Source organism: Salvelinus sp. IW2-2015, linkage group LG18 (assembly GCF_002910315.2).
Source record: "Salvelinus sp. IW2-2015 linkage group LG18, ASM291031v2, whole genome shotgun sequence".
In the NCBI taxonomy this organism is placed as follows: domain Eukaryota; kingdom Metazoa; phylum Chordata; class Actinopteri; order Salmoniformes; family Salmonidae; genus Salvelinus; species Salvelinus sp. IW2-2015.
Window position 1 is genome coordinate 42951282 of NC_036858.1, and position 15746 is coordinate 42967027.

The 15746-nt window shown below is 44.7% G+C and overlaps 1 protein-coding gene across 33 annotated transcripts in view; it reads right to left on the bottom strand.

The window, feature by feature from the left end:
* Positions 1-11352: 11352 nt before the first annotated feature.
* The window catches only part of LOC111977620 (ankyrin-3), a 150528-nt gene continuing 146134 nt past the window's right edge, over positions 11353-15746 (bottom strand). For 31 of the 33 annotated variants that reach the window (XM_070448531.1, XM_070448530.1, XM_070448532.1 and 28 more), the window contains 4 exons: positions 15554-15637; positions 15252-15368; positions 14313-14398; positions 11353-13486 (listed from right to left, as the gene is read on the bottom strand). In XM_070448531.1, the coding sequence (XP_070304632.1) occupies positions 14333-14398; positions 15252-15368; positions 15554-15637 (267 nt within the window). In that variant the 3' untranslated portion in view covers positions 11353-13486; positions 14313-14332. The remainder of the gene's footprint in view (positions 13487-14312; positions 14399-15251; positions 15369-15553; positions 15638-15746) is intronic. The other 2 variants (XM_070448525.1, XM_070448529.1) reach the window with 2 other exon arrangements.

Consider the following 15746-nt stretch of genomic DNA (forward strand, 5'->3'; position numbering starts at 1 on the left):
GCTATCATCGGAAGATGCGCCCTAGTCCCTGGGTGGATTCCGTCTGAGTACAGTCTGTCTGTCTGTTGCTGCTGTAAACTGTATTCATTAAACCATCGTTGCTTGCATCTTGCATCCGCCTCTGTATTGTCCCAGAACGATCTGACCAGACCATGGATGCAGCGAGTTCAACGAGTCTGACCGAATTCATTTCCCGCAGTATCACGAGAATGGATCAACAAGAGGAGAACATCTCAGCACAGGTCGGGCAGTACAAGCCCTTGCGACGCAGGTATCCAGCTGACCCAACAAACAATACTAAACATCTGAGGGGTCTCGCTGCGCCACTACACCGCAGTTCAACCCGCCCCGCCAGAGCCGGATTCCCAGCTAGAGCCACGGCTACCGACACCCAGAGGGTTATTCAGGTGATCCTGACTATTGCAGAGCTTTTCTTACGAGATGTTCCATGCATTTCTCGTTGCAGCCACGGACCTTCAACCGTGAACAGTCTAAGGTAGCATTCGTACTCACACTGCTACAGGCAAAGCGGCTCTTTGGGGAACGGCGGTGTGGCGAACCAGGACCATGCTGCACCTCTTTCAGACACTCTCCGAGGAGATGAGAAGGGTCTTCGATCGGGCCGTGGCGGGTAGGGAGGCGGCCAGACTACTCGCTGACCTTCGCCAAAGAGACCGTTCAGTATCGGAATACTCCATCCAATTCCGCACTCTGGCCGCAGAGTGTCAGTGGAACGGAGGCGCAGTGGGACATGTTCCTGCATGGGCTGGAGGACGGGATCCAGAAGAGAGATTTATGTTCTGGACTTCCAGGAGTTTAAATGGACTAGTGGAACTAGCCTTGAGGGTCGACGCTCGTCTGAGTCGTATTGGCCGCCGAGCATGCCTCACAGACCGTATAACGACACGGAGGGCTGGCATGCAGCGGCGGGAACACGGCCAGTTCAGCCTCCGCTCACGAACCCATGCTGCTGGGGAGAGCTCGCTCTCCGGGAAGAGAGGGAGAGGCGGAGATCCAAGGACTCTGTCTCTACTGTGGTAGAGCGGGCCACTTTATCCACTCCTGCCCGGTAAAAGATCAGGCCGGTAGTAAGTATGAGGCTACTATCGGGTGGTGCACCACGAGAAGACCTCATCATCTACTCTTCTCCCGGTAAGACTAAGATGGGCCACCCACACGCACGACACCCAAGCCTTACTGGACTCAGGAGCAGAGGGTAATTTCTGACTTCAAGCTCGCTCACAACTCAGATTCCTATCACCTCACTACGCACAAGATATACTGTCAACGCTCTCAATGGTCAAGAACTCCCAACATTTCTCACACCACTGAACCTATCACACTCATCACTTCTGGCAATCACACTGAGACACTATCATTTCTACTCATGACTCACCCCTTGCACCATTAGTTCTCGGCCACCCTTGGCTCACCCAACAAACCCACGAGTTGACTGGGGTCATAACTCTATATCCATGTGAGTAACAAGTGTGCTTGAGTCCTGTTTAGTGTCTGCTTGTTCATCGTGTCTGATTCTGTTTTCTAGAGAGGCAGTGGATTTGTCTAACGTGCCCGTTGAATACCTCGACCTGAAGGAGGTGTGTCAGTAAGTCCCGTGCTGCTTCTCTTCCTCCGCATCGTCCCTATGACTGTGCAATAGAATTATTGCCAGGTGAGTCTCCGCCTAAAGGCAAGTTATATTCACTCTCTGTTCCTGAGAGGGAGGCTATGGAGAGATACATCTCTGTTCTCTGGCATCTGGATTCATTCGTCCTTCCTCTTCTCCAGCGGGGGGCGGGGTTCTTCTTTGTGGGGAAGAAGGACGGATCTCTGCGTCCTTGCATTGATTACCGTGGGTTGAATAACATCACAGTGAAGAATACTATCCATTACGTTGATTGTCCTCAGCCTTTGAAAGGTTACAGGGAGCATCCGTCGTTCACTAAGTTGAATTTACGTAATGCATATCATTTGGGTTCGCATAAGGGGGGGGGACGAATGGAAGACCGCGTTTAACACCCCCAGAGGGCACTTCGAATATTTGGTCATGCCTTTTGGGCTATCCAATGTCCCAGCGGTTTTCAGGCACTCGTCAATGACGTGCTGAGAGATATGATTGATCAGTTCATATTGTTTACCTGGATGACATACTGATTTTTTCTTCTTCTCTCCAGAGAAAGGCGAGTCGTTCACACGTCAGACGAGTGTTCAGGAGGTTGTTGGAGAAATGGACTTTTTGTGCAAGGCGGAGAAATGCATTTTTCATGCACAATCCGTTCATTCCTAGGTTAATCGTCTCGACTGAAGGTATTCGCATGGATCCTGACAAGGTTAAGGCTGTGGTGGATTGGCCAAGCCAGATTCCCGTAAGGCCCTACAGAGGTTTCATGGGATTCGCCAATTTCTAGCCGGCGTTTCGTTCGCAACTTTAGCCAGATAGTCGCTTCTCTTACCGCCTTAACCTCCCCAGAGTGACGTTCAGGTGGTCCGATAGAGCCGGAGGCTGCATTCGCCAAACTCAAGAGCCGCTTGTTTCGGCCCCGCATCCTCAATAGCTCCCGATCCCTCGCGTCAGTTCGTGGTGGAGGTGGACGCTTCAGAGTGGGGGTAGGTGCGGTACTTTCCCAACGTTCCTCTTCTGACGACACAGATGCACCTTGCGCGTTCCTTTCCCATCGGTTATCAACCTGCGGAACGCAGACTACGACATTGGCAACAGAGATGTTGTTGGCAGTGAAGTTAGCACTGGAGGAGTGGGCGCCATTGGTTAGAGGTTGCGGGGGTACCTTTTTATAGTTTGGACCGATCACAAAAAATTTGGAATATATCAAACCGCAAGCGACTCAAGCTCCAGGCAGGCGCGGTGGGCATCTTTTTCGGACGTTTTGGACTTCTCTCTCTTGTATCGCCGGGTTGCAAAGAATGTCAAACCCGATTCCCTTTCTCGCTTTTCTGACCATTCCGAACGCCCATCCACTCCCGAGTGCATGCCTATCCCGGGACCCCTAGTGGTTTCCACACTCACATGGGAGGTTGAATCGAGGGTCAAAACGACCTTAGAAGGGATAACGCCTCCGTCCGGTTGCCCCGCCTAATCGGTTGTTTGTGCCGGAGGGGTGTCGGTCCGATGTTATTCGGTGGGGGCATTGCTCCAACGTAGCGTGTCATCCAGGAGTCAGCCGCACTAGCTTTTTGGTTAGCAACGCTTTTGGGTGGCACTGATGGCTCGTGACATTCACAGTTTTGTCTTGGCTTGCTCGGTTTTTTGGCCACTGGGAAGACTTCTATCGACCCCCAGATTGGGTTACTCCAACCGCTGTCGGTCCCTTCGAGACCCTGGTCCCACAGTCGCGCTAGATTTTTGTTACCGCCTCCCCCGCTCCAGGGCAAGACGGTTGTTTTTTGACCGTGGTGGACCGGTTCTCGACGAGGCGCTCATTTTATTCCCTTGCCTAAATTACATCTTGCGCAAGGAGCCAAGCGTAAGCTGTCGTGGATCACGTCTTTCCGCTGTACATGGCCTGGCCGATGGACGGTAGTTTCTGGACAGGGGGCCCCAATTTTGTGTCCAGAGTTTTGCAAGAGTTTTGTAGGTTACTGGGAGCGAGTGTTCAGTGCTGTCTTCAGGGTTTCATCCCAGAGCATCGGTCAAGCACGGAGAGGGCCAACCAAGATTTGGAGAGAGTGTTTGCGATGTTTGGTTCTAAGATCCCTCTTCCTGGAATCCAACAACTCTCTATGGTTTGAGTAGCTCACAATGTTGCCAGTGGCAGCCACGGGTCTCTCTCCGTTTGAGTGTAGTTTTAGGTACCCCACCAAATTCTTTTCCCATAAGGAGTCCGAGGTCACTGCTTCCCTCCGCTCAGCTTCATCCAGAGGTGCGTCTACGCATGGAGCAGAGCCCCGTGAGACTGCTCTCTCCGGGTGGGGCGCGCAGCCAAGGCTAAGGGATGCCAACGGTTCGAAGCCTCCGTATACCGTCCGTTGGCCCAAGAGTGTGGCTTTCTACTAGAACATTCCACTCCGATCGTTTCGAACAAGCTTGCCCCCAATTTATATCGGCCGTTCAAAGTCACAGGATCATTAGTTCCGGTGGCGGTCCGGCTCAAGCTTCCTCCGGCGTATCAGGAGAATTCATACTACCTTTCATGTGTTAAGAAACAAAACCTGTTGTTTCCAGGGCACGCCATCTTACACCCGCCGGTCCCGGTTCCCGCGCCACGACTTGTTGTGATGGGGAATCGCCACCTTTTCTGTCAATGGTATTTGGACTCTAGAAGGAGGGGAGCGGATTCCAGTACTGGTGGACTGGGCAGGGTTAGGGTCGGCGGAAGAGAAGTTTGGGGTACGCTGTCCAGGGACATTCTGGAATCATCGCCTTATCGATGAGATTTCAATCGACAGGCTGAAATTCGCCTGGAACGCCAAGAGGCCGTTCCTAGGGGGGGGTATTGTCACGGTTCAATGAATCCACTGCTCCCTCTCTTCTTTTCTTTTTCTCTCTCTCTCTCTCTCTTCTCTCTCTCTCTCTCTCTCGTCGTTTTGTGTGGGCGTGGTTCCCAATCTCGGCCTGATTGTCTGCGCCAGCTGGAATCACTTATCTTCCTTTATATGTTTCTGTAACCAGTGTTTCTTGTTGTCAGATCGTTGTTACTTCCCTGAGGTTGTGTCGTGTGTCGTGCTCATTCTCTGCCGCTCTTGTGTGGATTATCTGCTGTGCTCCTTCCTACCCTTCCGGACACACTCCCTGGATTTCTCAGCACCTATCATCGGAAATGCGCCCTAGTCCCTGGTTCGGATTCCGTCTGAGTACAGTCTTCTGTCCTGTTGCTGCTGTAAACTGTATTCATTAAACCATCGTTGCTTGCATCTTGCATCCGCCTCTGTCTTGTCAACAACCTATATTTGATACTGAGGGTTGTGGAAGGAGCGACAGACAGATAGTAAAGAAAAGAACGCGACGGAGAGACTTCCCGCGCCTATGAGGAGGCCTAAGGTGACCTTGATGGTTTGGGAGTATGGAGGCGAAGGAGGGAGGGGGGAGGGGGGGAGAGGAGGGGGTGGGGCAGGAAGTGAGCCAGATAGAGGGAGAGACTGGAGTGAGAATGCGGAGACCTGGAGCATTACGACGGTTAGAATCTCATAATCTCATAATAAGCCAGGATGGAGAGAAGATAGAAGTGACACAGAATGGGTAGATAACAGTTAATGAGTGGAGACAAAAGGGGAATGAAAGCTTAGTTGGTTTCAGGAACTAAGGTGTTAGACACTGAACCATTGCCTAGAAATTATTCGGCACAACAGGCCGAAATAGTAGCATTGACTAGTGCCTGCGAAATAAGAAAGGCGAGAAAGGTGACTATTTACACAGACAAGCACATAGGCATGTAAAACCATACAAAGCAGCACAGATAAATCTMAAAGAAGATAAGACACTTGACAGAGAATTGTTACAGGATAGCCATGAACYAACGCACCAGGGAGAATTGGACATGTGGAAATTGAAAGGGGTGATCCTACAAGATAATGTCAGACATAAGGATAATTTACTAATCTTACCTGCCATTGTTTAGATATGCAGCAATTTTAATACATGGGCAGAGCCATGTATCAACCGGAGGGATGGTTGGTAATTAGACAACAATTCGTACAGGTAATTAGACAACAATTAGACAACACTTTGTAGCATAAGGATGGTAGAGCAGGTTGATAACGAACTAATTAAAATAATAGATAAATATAGCAAATGGGTAGAAGCGTTCCCAACTTACTTGGCGGACACGATTATGGTAGCTAAAATATTAGGTCAAGATATTATCCTTAGAGTTGGTTTACTAGGATCTATTTCTTTAAATAATGGATGACAGTTTAGCTAATCAGGTAGAACAAATAGAAGGCCAGAGTTAGGAACCAGAATAGGTAGATATAGAAGTTGAAGATATACTAGCAGAACACATGAGAGGACTGTTTGTTAACCAAACCCGTATGTCCAAGATTTGTGTCCAACAGGTGAATTACAGGAGAAGGTGATTCACTCAATCCAACCAGGAGACTGGGTCTGGGTCCAATCACTAAAGAAAAAGGACTGGAAGCAGCCATGGTGGGAGGGGCCATACCAAGTACTCCTGGTGACAGCCTTCGCGGTGAGAATAGCTGAAAGAGCTACCTAGGTTCATGTCACACATTGCAAGAGGGTAAGACACACTGACACTGGCGAACAATCACAGAGTTAGGAGAAGAACCGAATACCAATAAGGGTCGGGGGTCACCTCTCTAACGAAGATTCCTTAAACCGCCCTATCCTCCCTGTGTGCGTTCATAGAAGTGAAAGTATGGGCTGGCCTCTAGCTGATGATATGTTATCCGGGAAAGGGTGGGGCTTTACAGGAGCGCTGATCGGTCTGAGCTGCCTGATTGTGGGAGCCATATTCATAATACACCATGACCCACCTGAGAAGGCAGAAGTTGGTAACCAGACCCATAGTGTAGAAGATGAGGATTTTGTGTTGACAAAGTGCAAAAGGTCACTTAATCTGGATAAACAGGAAGTGAAAGTTGAGCTAGGGAAGGATGTCTCAGTTGAGTTATATGTAGACCAAATGGGGTCTCTGACCCCTTGGCAGTCTAGGACTATGAGCCATTATGGAAGATATCTGTGCAAGTCCCCGTGTAGTGCATGGAAATAGGTCATAGCTCACGCCGAGAGAGAGGGCTATATAAATCCACATACCCAGTATGGAAGAAGATGGAGTATAGTGAAGGTGAGGGTTTTTGACTGTAATCCGGAGCGAGGGAAGTATTGCATAAAGGTACGAATTACCATTAATAACGTAAAAAAAGAGGATCTCGGGTTATGGTATGTGGGTTTTGATCAGGTTTCGGTTGACACCATAGTATCATTCCGGGTAGAAGAGGTTAGGGCGGGTGATAGTTCTACAGCCTGCCAGAATACAAGCAGAGCCCCTGACAAAACASATACTGACCGACGAGTCGTCCAGAGCCAAGGACCGGTGCGGATAGTTCAGACGAAAGATCTTAAGGAAGTGATTGAGGTGGAAACTGGTTATGGGGATTCCAACCTGTGGTTGGAATGGATTCAGTATACCGCCAGATCAGTAGCTAAAGAAGAATGTTATGCTTGCGCCACAGCCAAACCTCAGTTGACAACCATCCCCTTTCCACTTGATGGAATTGATTCACCCAGGGGAATGGCCTGTGTGGTAAAGCTGTTCATGAAGMCAGGGAAGCCAGACAATGGCAGTTGCATTGATCTGCATTATCTGTATCCCCATGTGCCCATTACATCCAGACTTTCCCCTTTCACAGTTACAGGAGGAAATTATTATTGTATGGCTCGATACATCACACACGGATGGGACGTAGGGGAAGTAAGAACATGCAATAGGACAGAGAATGTTACAACCGACAAGACAATGAGGGACATGACTGGGGGGGTTGAGTTCCGAGGACTTTAGTAAGATAAAAAGACCTAGAGCGGATGTCTGGTGGTTGTGTGGAGGTAAGAAGCTGTGGCCTAACCTGCCTACAAATTGGACCGGTATTTGTGCACTAGTGCAGTTAGGCATACCCTTCACCCTTATCCAACACAAAGACCTAGGGCCAGGTAGAAGAGAAAGAAGGAGTGCTCCGTCAGGATCTTTTAACAATAGAGTTTACATTGATAGCATTGGGGTTCCAAGGGGGGTGCCTGATGAGTTCAAAGCTAGGAATCAGATATGGGCTGGATTGGAATCAAGCATCTTCTGGTGGTCAACTCTCAATAAAAATGTAGATTGGATAAATTATATCTACTATAACCAACAGCGTTTCATCAACTATACTAGAGAGGCGATAAAAGGGTTAGCAGAACAAACAGCTGCAACTAGTTTGATGGTATAGCAGAATAGAATAGCATTGGATATGTTACWGGCTGAAAAGGGTGGGGTGTGTGTGATATTCGGATCTGAAGGTTGTACTTTCATCCCCGATAACACAGCTCCAGACGGATTAGTGACCAAGGCCCTGGCTGGTTTAACCACATTAGCGCACAAATTAGCYGAGAACTCTGGGGTGGATAATTCTCTAACAAATTGGTTTGACAGTATGTTTGGGAAATGGAAAAATGTAATCATCACTGTGTTGTGGGCAACTTTCACCTGTATGAGTGTTTTGATTCTGTGTGGATGTTGTTTGATTCCGTGTATGAGAGGTTTGATCACCAGGACTCTGGAGAGGTCAATGACGCAACAGATGGTGAGGTACATACCGATTCCGAGCTCCGGCCAGTGGGATGACGAATACAGGCCTCCAGGCCTAGGAGATGGCTTAATTTCTTTTAACTACGAGGAGACAATGTTGGATGAGACTGTTTTTAATGTTTAGACAGTTTTTTTATGAAGATTGTAATAAAAATCCTAACAGGAAGCGTTATGATTGGATATAGGCCTATAACAGTCATTGATGAATATCGAATGTACATACATGTATTGGTTTGGATTATCCTTGTWTACAATTGATGTATCAGGGTGTATTATTTAGTCATTAAGGGTGGATTGTTGATGGAATTTATATGTTTAAATGAATGATTAGAATATTCCACCCCGAAACTATATAATTGTATGTAATTGATTAGAATCATCAATGAAATACATTAGAATCATCAAATTATTAATAATAATGTGTGTAGTCTTAGTCAGTAAAATTATAATAAATGATGTATGTATTTTAGTCAGAATTAGGGTAAAACAATATATCTGTACAATATGTCTCTATAGTATCTTAAACACAGACTGTCTGAGCAAGATTCGGTGCCGACCTTGGCTAGGGGCCACTGAGAGATTTGAGGGAGTACAGGGAGTGCTTCTCACACTCCCTAATTTTTGTCGGCTGGGTATTGATACAGTATGTGCGTAGGATACCTACTGTTTGTGTGCAAATGTATGTGCGTATGAATTCTGTTTGTGTGCAAAAGTATGTGCGTAAGGAGCACATACATATAAAATGAATGGTTTTGTACAACGAACTAGCGCTCTCGTAAATAAACTTTCTGACTATCGTAGCTGGGCCTCCGTCTGTTTCATTCAACCAGTATCTTACAGATTCTGGGTTGCAGACTGAGTAGTTAAATTGAATTGGGTTATGAACACTGAGAACATAATTCTCGTGACAGTTTTGTAGATCTGAAAAGACTGTAGGACTGAGAACACACCCCACCTTGCCAAGGTATGGCAGTTTATGTCAAATATGTGTTCATCTCTGGCTTAGCTACTGATTTTTTATATATTTTTTGCATTTAACTCATTCAAAAGTATAATAAATGTACTAAAAGCATGTGTTTTTTAACCTTTATTTTACTAGGCAAGTTAGTTAAGAACATATTCTTATTTACAATGACAGCCTAGGAACAGTGGGTTAACTGCCTTGTTCAGGGGTACAATGACAGATTTTTACCTTGTCAGCTCGGGGATTCGATCTAGCAACCTTTCAGTTACTGGCCCAACACTCTAACCACTAGGCTACCTGCCACTTACTGTGATGTTATATTGAAAGTGCTTAGAAATACACTGTATAGAATATTTCATTTCTTGAAAATTTTATTTTGTTACTACCTCTTCTTTGTCTGGCTAATTATTCAATCATACATTACTTTACATACAGTGGGGCAAAAAAGTATTTAGTCAGCCACCAATTGTGCAAGTTATCCCACTTAAAAAGATGAGAGAGGCCTGTAATTTTCATCATAGGTACACTTCAACTATGACAGACAAAATGAGAAAAAAAAATCCAGAAAATCACATTGTAGGATTTTTAATTAATTTATTTGCAAATTATGGTGGAAAATAAGTATTTGGTCACCTACAAACAAGCAAGATTTCTGGCTCTCACAGACCTGTAACTTCTGTATTTAAGAGGCTCCTCTGTCCTCCACTCGTTACCTGTATAATGGCACCTGTTTGAACTTGTTATCAGTATAAAAGACACCTGTCACAACCTCAACACGTCACACCCAAACTCCACTATGGCCAAGACCAAAGAGCTGTCAAAGGACACCAGAAACAAAATTGTAGACCTGCACCAGGCTGGAAAGACTCGCATCTGCAATAGGTAAGCAGCTTGGTTTGAAGAAATCAACTGTGGGAGCAATTATTAGGAAATGGAAGACATACAAGACCACTGATATCTCCCTCGATCTGGGGCTCCACGCAAGATCTCACCCCGTGGGTCAAATGATCACAAGAACGGTGAGCAAAAATCCAGAACCACACGGGGGACCTAGTGAATGACCTGCAGAGAGCTGGGACCAAGAGTAAAAAGCCTACCATCAGTAACACACTACGCCGCCAGGGACTCAAATCCTGCAGTGCCAGACGTGTCCCCTGCTTAAGCAAGTACATGTCAGGCCCGTTTGAAGTTTGCTAGAGAGCATTTGGATGATCCAGAAGAAGATGGGAGAATGTCATATGGTCAGATGAAACCAAATATATAACTTTTTGGTAAAAACTCAACTAGTCGTGTTTGAGGACAAAGAATGCTGAGTTGCATCCAAAGAACACCATACCCACTGTGAAGCATGGGGGTGGAAACATCATGCTTTGGGGCTGTTTTTCTGCAAAGGGACCAGGACGACTGATCCGGGTAAAGGAAAGAATGAATGGGGCCATGTATGTGAGATTTGATGAAACCTCCTTCAGCAAGGGCTTGAAGATGAAACGTGGCTGGGTCTTTCAGCATGACAATGATCCCAAACACACCGCCCGGGCAAACGAAGGAGTGGCTTCGTAAGAAGCATTTCAAGGTCCTGGAGTGGCCTAGCCAGTCTCCAGATCTCAACCCCATAGAAAATCTTTGAAGGGAGTTGAAAGTCCGTGTTGCCCAGCAAACAGCCCCAAAATCACTGCTCTAGAGAGATCTGCATGGAGGAATGCGCCAAAATACCAGCAACAGTGTGTGAAAACCTGGTGAAGACTTACAGAAAACGTTTGACCTCTGTCATTGCCAACAAAGGGTATATAACAAAGTATTGATATAAACTTTGTTATTGACCAAATACTTATTTTCCACCATAATTTGCAAATAAATTCATAAAAATCCTACATATGTGATTTTCTGGATTTTTTTCTCATGCTGTCTGCATAGGTTTGAGTGTACCAATGATGAAAATTGCAGGCCTCTCTCATCTTTTTAAGTGGGAGAACTTGCACAATTGGTGGCTGACTAAATACTTTTTTGCCCCACTGTATATCTACCAACCTCTTTTATTCCTTTGCCTAAACATTTCACAACCCATTGGAATTTCTTACAAACATAAGAGATTCGACATCACAAACACAAAGATAAAACAGAAACAAAATATTTCAAAACCAATGCTTTTTTATTTATTTTGTTTTTAAATTAAAATTTTTAAGACGCTTGAAACATTGTGGTGGCGTCATTGCTTCTATAGCCTCTAAAAGAAGACTTTGAATAACCAAAGTGCTAGAATAGTTACATTTCAATGGCTTCACTCTGTTAGTAAGAATTGTACATCGAAAAATTTGCTCAGTTGAAAACACATATGAAACAAAATTGACAAAATTGATAGTTCAACCATATCAAATTACCCTCTACCCCCTGATTGACATGTAAGATAGGATATATGATACAATACCCTAAATTGCTTCACTTGTCAAAAGAAATGAAGTCCTATACATGGTTGTCATGTCCACAGCATAAACATCATCACACTAAGTCTGAGCCTTCACACCAGAATAACACCACACTTGAACTACATGGGCCTCTAGTCTAACCAATACAAAGAGAAGATCTAATGCAAAGTAATCGCCAATGAGCTATCGAAACAATGCTAGTTAGACACTGCATAGATTCTCAAGCCTAAAAAGATCACACAATTTCAGAGTTTAACACAATTTATTTTATGCTTAAATAATRGTTTTGACCATCCAGTGTTTTTGTCATACATATGCTATTAAGAGTTACAATCAAAGAATGTCTTGTGTGTCTCTATGTGAGTAGATTAAACTTAAGGAAATACTTCACAAAAACCCCAAACCCTCTTCTTTAAAACCACAGCAGCCTTTATAAAACCAATTGACACACTGCTAAAATGATTACTAACAGTCTTACAGCGTACAGCGACCTCTACARCTTATAGCCAATACACACAATACATTTATAATTTTACAGCGAGCCAGTCTTCTAGCATATACATTCAGATTACTCCTTTCTCGTAGCATTTATGATAAACCCTGCAGAAACCGCCCTTCAGTTGTACATAGACAAACAGTAATCCTCAAGAAGCTGTAGAACAAACTTTCTTCATACTGTTCCTCGTCCGAGACAAAAAAAACACTTTTATGGTTTTTATTTTTTTCTCATTTCAAATATAAAACTGGTGACAAATGTTAGGGCTATATTTGTACACAGATAACGGGTTTTAATTCTAATTTTAATACAGTGTTTGCAAACTTGTACAAATTTTACTTAAAATAATGTGAAAGGCATGCATGAAAATATGAGTACTCTGAAAGACTGCTTTTGCAGAATTAGATACATCCCCATTTTGGGAATCACTGAAATTTGCAGAAGATTTTCTGGAAATTTCCTCTGTTAAAATCAAACCAGCTTTTTTCCTATACAAATGTTATACCTGCTATAATAATTAATTATACAACAACATGTGAAGTTCACTCAAATCTTCCAAAAAAGTGGAACCATTTTGATAATCATGTTGAAAGCACTTGTAAAGTTCTCTCCTCTGCATTATCATCTTGTAACTCATAATTTTAGAATTGTACAGATTGTAATTTCTATACAGAAAAAAGTATTGTTATTTTCAGGTTTAAAAAGGAAAACAAAACCCCCAGCAATTTACAACCTGACATTTATGGGRCCAAGAAAAAAATATAAGGCGAGTGTTGGAGGTGGATCAGAAGTGATCCTCTTGTTTTTGTGTCATTTTGTTGAGTTTCTTTCTCCTACTACTAGAACTGAGCTTTTGTGCCATCTTTGGTCACAGGGAAGTGTATGTTCAGTTGCACCTGTGGTTTTTCTGTAATGGAGTCCTTTTTCGGTCTCACCACAATGATCCTCAAAAGCTCTCACGACACCAATGGTTTTACTCACGACCACTTGTAGTTTTTCTGTAATGGAGTCCTTTTTCTGTGTCACCACAATGCTCCTCAAAAGCTCTCATGACACCAATGGCACGTTACGAGTCACAAACAGGAAGCATAATTCTTCTGGTCCATAGACCACAGGAAGTGAGAGCTGTACAATTAGAATTCAGATTCCATGGTGAGAACCTTCCAGATCCCTCAATTGACAGGGAGTGAGTTTTTCATGCTCATGCTAAAATCAGACGGGTCAAGTTCTTCACGCTTGAAAACCACACGTTGGAAGTATTGGCTGAAATTTCCTATTTTCCTTTAGTTTTCTAGTTGTTTGTAACTTTCTGCCGTGGAAACCGATGAGAATAATTCCTGCACACCTGAAAAACAAGAAAAATTATTATTTTAGGCAGCTGTTGAGTTGAGTCCCTTAGTTATTACTAATTCGGATTACTTGATAGATGTATTACCACTACATCATAGCATCTGAATTTTATGTTCCATTTTGCTAGCTACCATTTACTGGAGCAGTCATTCCCTTGATGACGCTAGAGAGCATCAAGAAGTCTGTTGGGCCACGGGTTGTCATGGTCACCCTGGTTGTCATGGAAACCACCAGCTGAGCCAGAGATCATGAGAGTGCCACTATTCTTTTTTATTCAGGTTTGCTTAAACTGAATATTTCACCGATGCATATAGCTAACACCACCTTTCAGGGATTAACAGTAACCACTCAGATAGCGATCTCTCTTTGATGCAATTCCCACACGATAGTACTGTCTATGAGCTGGCCTTTGGGGGGATTTAGTGGATAAAGAGAGCGTTAGACAGAGAGTGTCTGTGTGACAATATATGCTGAGGTGTGTTTTGAGCATTATCCATTTTCCCTTTGTGACTAGTCACCCAACCACACAGCTGATGTAACCAGAATCAAAACAGCCAAGAGTCAGGCTTTCAGTTTGAAACATAAAGGTCTGTTTGGAGTACAATGAAATACGTGAATCATCAGGGCAGGAGAGTACCGTGGACAACATTGCAGAAGAGAACAAGTAGAGTATAGTGAAATGGAGCAGAGCTGCACCAGGTTTAAACATGTATATGGAATGGAACAGAAAATATTGAGCACACCACTGAACAGTGACAGGGGATAGAAATMAATGAGTTTATGAGAGAAGTGGTGGGGTAAAGCACTATTTGGTAAAGTACCTGGTGGAGCACAGCTAGCCCTACGAGTGAAGCTTCTTTTCTCCCAACKTCTCCTCCTTCCTCCTGCTTTTAGCTCCATCTCCTTGCTGCAACACACAAATGAACACACATACGAGTGAGATGAGGCCAATTCCAAAACCCCACATCCTGAGAGGCATCCTGGCAAGCAGTAACCCAACACAGCAACCTGAAAACCGCAACCCGAGTGCAGCTAGACCAGAGATAAGCAACATGTGAGATGAATTAATATTAGCAACCTGAAACCATCAACCTGAAAGCAGTAAACCAGACCACAGAGGCAAATGTTAGCATCACACACATACGCAGATAGCAAGATACCGTGAAGTGAAATCACACAACATTCTAAAGACATAGTGAGTGTTTAAATTCCCGGAGAAATAATTATAGCCCAGAGGAGTTGTATTACCACAAACAAACGAGATGTGTCAGGGCAGAGCGCACCTGGTTCATTACAGAACAATCAGTTTCCAATTCAATGTGGGCCACAAACAATAGCTGGAACATATTCAGCATCCTAGTCATTGAGCTCTCATGCACGCACACAGAGACACACAGACAGGCAGACAGTCAAACAGACACAGACACACATACACACACAGACAGGCAGACACTCAAACAGAGACACAGATACACATACACACACAGACAGGCAGACACTCAAACAGAGACACAGATACACATACACACACAGACAGGCAGACACTCAAACAGACACAGACACACATACACACACAGACAGGCAGACACTCAAACAGACACAGACACACACACACTGGTAACATTAGCGGCAGAACTTGAACGTCGAATCCCACGACCGCATCCTGAGTTAAGGTCCCCACCCGTTTTCTGTTCAAGCTCAGAACCCCAGAACCCCCTTGGGGCAACCCTCTATGCGGCCTATTTTGTTGTCATGCCAACCTCTAGCTCCTCCTCCAGTGAGAAAGGGCAAGGCCAGAGGTCTCCTCGGTCCCACCTCCCCCTGTCCCCGCCCTGGTCGTCAGGCATGGACACCCGCCTGATAACTTTTCTGATGACCTGGGAAAAGTGGAGGAGATAATGATCATGGTCAAGATGGAGAGGGTATGGCCGGGCTACACACACAAACACAAGTGGATAGGGTTTAGGATGTTTTGGGAGGAGAGTTTCGAGGATGCTTTGAGAAGGTGGGTATGATAATTCAGAGGTGTATTTTTAGGACGAGGGCAGAGGCAGATAGTTACTTTTCTAGTGATGATGTTACCGTCTTCATCGGTAAACTGTTCTTCTGTCACTGATTCACCCGGAATATTCTTTGCCTGTTCTCCCTGTAAGTGCTCATGGTTAGGACTACAATCAGAACTGGTCCAAATTCACTTCAGCCAGTGTAACAGCAAACCACTAACACACTCTGCAGCAACAGCACCATCAAACTGC